This window comes from Coregonus lavaretus, assembly GCF_964263955.1.
Source record: "Coregonus lavaretus genome assembly, chromosome: 1".
NCBI lineage: Eukaryota > Metazoa > Chordata > Actinopteri > Salmoniformes > Salmonidae > Coregonus > Coregonus lavaretus.
Genome location: NC_139988.1, coordinates 53,385,957 through 53,393,069, shown reverse-complemented (window position 1 = coordinate 53,393,069; position 7,113 = coordinate 53,385,957). Strand labels below are relative to the sequence as shown.

General features: G+C 40.4%; 1 protein-coding gene across 1 annotated transcript; it reads left to right on the top strand.

Annotated features, from left to right (window-relative positions):
* Nucleotides 1–3,009: 3,009 nt before the first annotated feature.
* Nucleotides 3,010–6,880, top strand: LOC311135028 (epithelial cell adhesion molecule-like). Its single transcript, XM_084168881.1, has 8 exons — nucleotides 3,010–3,221; nucleotides 3,362–3,805; nucleotides 4,760–4,861; nucleotides 5,080–5,338; nucleotides 5,599–5,664; nucleotides 5,778–5,940; nucleotides 6,093–6,332; nucleotides 6,534–6,880. The coding sequence occupies exons 2-8, from the start codon at nucleotides 3,748–3,750 to the stop codon at nucleotides 6,555–6,557; spliced, it is 912 nt and encodes a 303-aa protein (XP_084025007.1). The 5' UTR covers nucleotides 3,010–3,221; nucleotides 3,362–3,747; the 3' UTR covers nucleotides 6,558–6,880.
* Nucleotides 6,881–7,113: the final 233 nt, after the last annotated feature.

Below are 7,113 nucleotides of genomic sequence, written 5' to 3'. Positions count from 1 at the left end.
TGTTAAACACACACACACACACACACACACAAAAATCCCCTCTCTTAGGCTGAACATTTGAAGACAGAGAACCCGACTCAGAGCCAATGCAACAGTGACAGTAGCCTGCAGGGGACCTCGCCCAACTCATCAGGACCAATCAGAAGATCAGAACTACTAGATTGAACCTACTTCATTTATTGCATAAAATGTCTGCACACAATGTTTCGGGGCTCTCTTCAGATAATAATAATAATAATAATAATAATAATAATAATATGCCATTTAGCAGACGCTTTTATCTAAAGCGACTTACAGTCATGCGTGCATACATTTTTGTGTATGGGTGGTCCCGGGGATCGAACCCACTACCTTGGCGTTACAAGCACCATGCTCTACCAGCTGAGCTACAGAAAGTGGATACTCATGGATGCGCATTGCAATTGTAAAATGTCAACACAATTGGAGACACCACGTCATTTTTGGAGACATGTTATTGACAGTAAACTATTGTAGATGCGACTGCTAACTAACTAAAACATTTTAGCTGGCTAGCTAATCATCTTAGCTAAATGTGGGGCAAACAATTCAGTTATTTACCGTTAATTTGAGGGATTGGGGTGAAAGAAATCGAGTTACATAGTGATACTTTACGATATACTGTATTGACAATATCGCAATATTTTAGCGCTAGTTGGCTGTACCTGCACCAAAACACCATTATTGTTCCTTCATAGCTTGTTCTCAATCTTTTCACATTGGGAGCCAATTTGTTTTCAGCACTTTTATTTCCATGACTGATCAAAACTCGTTCTCATGGCTTTCTGATCCCTCTGCAACAGACATATGGTGCGCAATAAAATCACAGTATCGAATCGCAATACGTATAGAATCATGAGACTCGCAATGCTGATGCATATATCTTATCGTGAGGTTCCTGGCAATTCCCAGCCCAAGTTCATTTGCCACAACAAATCTCTTCGCTAGCAAACGCGATGTCTTCTCCAAAACGACAATGTGTCTCCAGCAATGTTTACTTTTTTGACGTTCTATGGCATCTCCACTTTCCAAGCATATATGACCACATGTAATATTTTGGTAAGTGATGCAAATAGTGAACTATGTAGGGCCAGGATGTAAAATATATGTAGCTGCAGCAATTTCTCTTATCTGATATGGTAAGTAATGGGGCTTAATTTATAGCTCCCTAAGAGTTTGACGAACGGGTCCGTGAACGCGATTCCAGATATATTTACCTCTGAATAAACTGCCTTTATTACACCATATCCACATCCAGTAAACTTGTGATTATCAACACTAACCTCATCGTTGTGGCGGCGGACAGCTAGCCTGTATCCCTCGTCATCCAGTTGAGTGAGTGGCAATGTCTTTTTTCGTTCGTACCAATTTTTGGAAAATCCTCGGGTGTAGGACTTTCCGCCTTTAGTAGAAACCTGTTGAATTATTAAATTTGGTCTGGGAGGTCCTAATTGTTTCGTTGCCAATTTATCTTCATTTGTTCGCCGACAAAAAGGAACTTCTTTCAAACAATCCACTCTTTTCTCAGTTACGTTCATGGTTACGTAACGTATGACGAAAGCGCGTAAGTGCAAGCCCACAGACACCCATTGAGATTGTATTGAAGGCTCTGAAATTTGAAAAAAATAGATTTTACATGGGAGTCTATGACAGAAGTTCTGGGCGATTTTCAATCTGACTGAAATCGCCCCAAAAGGGGGTGGAGCCATTTGAAGCACGACTTTAGCCTGATTCGACATTTAGTGGCAGTGTGGCACTGTGGCAGATCAGACGTATAGATTACAACACTGATAACTACTGTTGCCGTGATATAATTGATTAGAAAAAAAATCCCTTCCTTTTCCCGTTTGGCAGTGCGTCGCCCATATCGCCCTATTGAACAGGCCGTCCCTGCCTCCCACTATGACTCGTTGGGAAAGCATGCAGTTTATTAAGCTACAGATGCAATAAATGATGATGAACTTCAATGTGGTGAAAATGCAAGGTGATGAGCTTGATGCTCCTTTCCAATAAATACTGAGGGTCTTATTCTGGTGACATAATAATCGATGCTTGGCTGCCATTTGACAAATAAAATGAATCTCGCTTTTTTGTCCATAATAACGCACAGCGTTTTATCTGCAACAAGTCAATTTGATGGAAACATCTCTGGTGGGAAAATTAGCATATCGTTTTTATGCAGATTTTAGAATTTTCCCATGAAAATCTGTCGCCAATTGGATGGAAACCGAGCTACTGATGAATATTTAATTAACTCTCTTGGACCGTAGACCTACACAGCTGTGGCGTAGATTACTTTTCTATCAAACCCGCATCCAAACCAATCTCAGGCTGTATAGGCTGATTTTGTAGGCCTAAACATTTCATTTAGAGCAAAACATATTACACTATTATAATGAGTTAGACCTCAGTTAAAGCCTACCAAAATATGTCTAAAACACAGCACTCACTAGCATCCTAAAATCACCATATAAAAATCCTCTAATCTCAAACATTTGGTCAACAGAAACAAAATGAACAGATCTCTGAAAAACTCAAAATATTCTACATCCAATTATAGCCTTGTCATAGTGTGAATAGCTTACTAACCTAGACCTAGAAATCCCAATTGTTGGAAATGACACAGGAATACATATGGGAGACTCAATCCTTCCATAGCCTATTCAAATGTTATTTTGAATTTGAAGCATGTTGGTCAAACAGGCTATAGCCTACCTTTTAGTCTAAATCAATGTTGATCAAAACAGTTAAATAGGATAGATTGTAATGTTGCTCAGTAAAAGAATAGGCCTACATAATATTAGGTTACAGACTAAAGTTAACTATTTGCTGCACGCTCGCAGTCTGGCACGCTATCACATAAAAAAATCCTACTCAAATATTTGGTCAACAGAAATAAGGAACACATGTCTGAAAACCTCAATGTTCTACATCTAACTATAGGGGTGTCATCATGAAAATACTAAGCTGTGAGCACAAATATATTATTTTAGATACAACCGGAAATGCACAGTTAAAGTTCACTGTAAGACAAGTAAAAACAATTTTGCTGGCTTGCGAGGCAATAAATCAGCATTTTATGTGATACAGACCCAACCCAATTTGGATTCAATTCTCTCTCAGCTCGGACATGTTTTGGGTCGGATCAGGTCCACCTTGGATATAAAAAATAAATAAAAAAGACAGGATCCAGTTGGGGTCGGGTATGAATTTAATGGATTCGGTTCGGATCTCAATTTTGGCATCCGAGAAGACCTCTACCGCATCTAATATTTCATTGGCAGTAGTTTGATTATATACATGTTTGTCTTTTCTAAATTATATTGTTCTCTATCTTTCTCAGGTAATACGCCACACACCCTCCTCATTATTTAAATTAGCTGACGTCATGAGACTGATTCTGTTCTTATAAATCAAAAGTATTTTTCAACTACAGCAGCCAGTATCAGATATAGTAATACATTTTACAAGCTCGATGGATTAAGTGATTTCACAGGTGATATCGACATTTTTAAGGAATTACACACACACCATTGCTCACCAATCCGTATCAGTGCTTGTGTGGTGAACAAGATTTCATTGGAGTTTATCTCAACTGGTTGGACGAGCCGCACCCGTGGAAAGAAAAGGACCGTTGTGTCGCTCAGGTGTTTACTCCATCTTGGTGCTTTGTGCTGGACGGTCACAACGCTTACTAAGGACGTTTAATCTGTTCTCAAAGTTTCTACCATGAAGATTTGGATTGCACTTCTTCTTGCGACTTTCGCAGTGGGTGCCTCAGCTCAATGTAAGTTCATTTAATTTAGGCATTTTAACAAGGTGAACAAGGGAAAGGTTTATTCGCATGTTATTATTTTCTATGAGAAGACATGCCTTTAAAAAAAAAAAAGAAGAAAGTAGACATCTCTAGCCAATTATGATAGTTCGAGGTTATTGGTTCCAAAATTGATAGCTAACAATTAACTTTTTTTTATTTTGACCTCTGCGTTTCGCTGCCTAGCCTTAGACAACCAGCCAGCCCTAATCAAGCATTTCGGTATGATAAACCAATTGTTTATCGCCAAAATATTACAATGACAATACATGTTACGCAATTGTATTTTCTTTATACATTGGACTTAGTTATACACCAACGAGACAAGTTTCGGTGCGCTAAAGAGTGGGGGTGGGGAGGTATTGTTTTGTCTAACCAACGCCCAGTTCGCGCTCTACCTGTAGGCCTACACCCTCCATGGGAATTCCTTTGGGACTTGCTTTTAACTGCCTCCGCTCTAATAAACATGGATATTTCAACCAGGCATGTTACTCCATTACATCACCTGTTGTTGGCCTCATGGTAGTCTGATTAGTCAGGCTGTAATACACAATTAATTGGTATATACAGCCTAAAACGAAAGCCTGTGAAGTCGTGTAAATGTTCCTTACAGGCCACACATTAAAAATAATTTTACCTCGGTGCCAAACCGAACCATATACCTACCGGCTCTCTAAAAAGTCGGGTAAACAATACTTTCCTGTGGATATTTTGTCTCAAATGTCGAGCAGCTGAAGGACAAACCGCACAGAACCAACTGGTAGAATAGTTTTAAATGTCAAAAAACATTTCTCAACATTCTAGCTTGTAAGGAGCTGTACACGATTTTGCAGGCATTAGTTTCAGGCTGTACCAATTGTGTATTACAGCCTGATTTAATCAGACTAGCCTCATGTATAATTTACTGGTTTAATTTGTCTTCCACAGGCCAATGTAACAATATGAAGTGGGCTACATGCGATGGAACTCCTTGCCAGTGTAGCATTATGGTTGGAACTGAATTGACACAAAACCTGAACTGCTCTACATGTAAGTACCTCTCTCATTACTATGTCAAGCAACATTAATCTCATTTGAGAAACTTTTAATACTTCCTGTTATAAATATTACAACTAGCCTACAGACAAATGTAAAAGGGGTTTGTGGGTAGACACAGTTTTTCTGGGACTGGCGTGACTTGTTCTCATTCAGTGTTATTTGGCCTATGAATGATTCTTATATGGTCTCTTATCCCTCTCCTCTGTCAGTGATCCCCAAATGCTACCTGATGAAGGCAGAGATGTACCGTGCTAAGAACAACCTGTCCACTCGTACTGGAGGAAAGCCAGTCGAGACCGCCTTTGTGGACAATGATGGCATCTATGACCCAGAATGTGAGGCCACTGGTGCCTTCCGGGCCAAGCAGTGCAACAACACTGAGGAGTGTTGGTGTGTCAACAGTGCTGGCGTGCGCAGAACCGACAAGGGAGACAAGAACCTCAAGTGTGAGAAACTGGTGGAGACCTAGTAAGTTTCTATCATGTATCTTGTCATTCCTTGTGTATTTAGATTAAGAATCATGGGTTGCCGTCATTTATGAAGGATGTGGCTTCAGCTTTAATTGGTGTACAGACTGAGCACGTGTTATGCTAGTGAAACATACATTCAGGATGATTAAGAAAAGGTATGCTAAGAAAAGGGATATGATGCATCTAAATTCTGATGACTAGGCCATTGTACCGAGTATTGAAATCTAATCTAACCCCGTCCCTCCCTCTCTCCTACAGTTGGGTTCGCCTGGAGCTCAAGCACAAGGAGGTGGCCAAAGCAGTGGATTCTTCTAAGTTGCAGGCGTAAGTATTTATGTCCGTTTCATGGTATTCATGTACATTTTATATTATAGCACTCTTGTGAAATGTTAACACGTGCATGAAACTACTCACTGAACTTTGGTGTCCTCCTGCAGTGCCATTGCAACTGCCATCCAGACCCGTTACAGCGTTGACAAGACCCTTGTGAAGGAGGTGCAGTATGACTCTGAGGCTCGCCTGATCATCGTCGATGTCCAGAAGGAGAAGGGAGACCGCAAAGCTGACCTATCGCGTATGGCCTACTACATGGAGAAAGATGTAAGCCATGACCTCTCCCCACGCTTTGCTATTTCACTTCAGTAACAAAAATCATGGTCTCCCTTGGAAAATGTCTTGTGACCTCAGTTAAATAAACAAATTATAGTCAAAGCCCAGATTATGAACCTGTGAATATTCCATGTTATTCCCAGGTCAAGGTGCTTCCCCTGTTCACTAACCCAGCTAAGTTTGAGCCCAGTGTGGACGGTCAGAAGCTGGAGATGGAGAACATCTTGGTGTACTATGTGGATGAGGAGGCCCCCACCTTCACCATGAAGAGGCTGACCGGGGGTGTTATCGCCGTCATCGTGGTGGTCATCCTGGCCGTGGCCGCAGGACTGCTGGTCCTTTTCTTTGCGAGGAAGCGAGAGCAGAAGTACAGCAAAGCAGAGGTGAGCGTTCCACTGATAACGAGATTAAGGAAGCGTTTGAAACAACGTGTCTATAAACTGCTCCTGTTGTGGTCATGGTTTTATGAATACAACCTTCAGTATACAGTAAGGACATTCACCAAATTTAGAACCATACTGGCACGTTGAAAAACCAATTGCCCCCTGATGCCTAATGTTTTTGTTTGGTTCCTTGTCTTTCAGCCCAGGGAGCTGGAGAACCTGTAGACAACCCTTCACCTGAGTCTGTTCTGCGCTGGAATATGAACTTGTATATTACAAAATATTGTTACTTGAGAGATGCCGTTTGTAAAGGATTGGTGATTTTATTTGGCACTGTTACTTCCACCAGCATCTTTATATATAAGCTGTTGGAATTTTTAGCTTAATGTCTATACAATGCCAAAGCTACTGTGCTTCAGGATAAATGTCCATGTTGATTGAAATGCATCAATGTTTTTATTAAGTTTGAATGCCGCAGACTGTACAGTTTCATATGCATTGTGTTTTGATGGCTTGTCTGTTTTTAATAAAGTGTATTTTAAAATGTCTCCTTTGCTTTGCCTTTTTACAATTTTGTTACAATCAGTTTATTTGCCTGTAGAATGACAAGGGGTTCTTAGACTTAAAGTTTAATAGCGTTCAGCATTTGAGCCATGTATACCTTTTTAAGGTGGCTCAATGGAAAATTACTGTGCAGAGTCAAAATAATGGGGGAGGGGAACAACTGGCAACAATTTGCATGATATGACTTTGTTTGCCAGCCTGGCTAACTAATGAGGAA

Excerpts from the sequence above, each read along its gene's own strand:
- LOC311135028 (XM_084168881.1), top strand. The coding sequence starts at position 3,748 with ATGAAGATTTGGATTGCACTTCTTCTTGCGACTTTCGCAGTGGGTGCC. Across the intron at positions 3,806-4,759 it reads AGTGGGTGCCTCAGCTCAAT|GCCAATGTAACAATATGAAG; the intron begins GTAAGTTCATTT and ends TGTCTTCCACAG. Across the intron at positions 4,862-5,079 it reads AAACCTGAACTGCTCTACAT|TGATCCCCAAATGCTACCTG; the intron begins GTAAGTACCTCT and ends CTCCTCTGTCAG.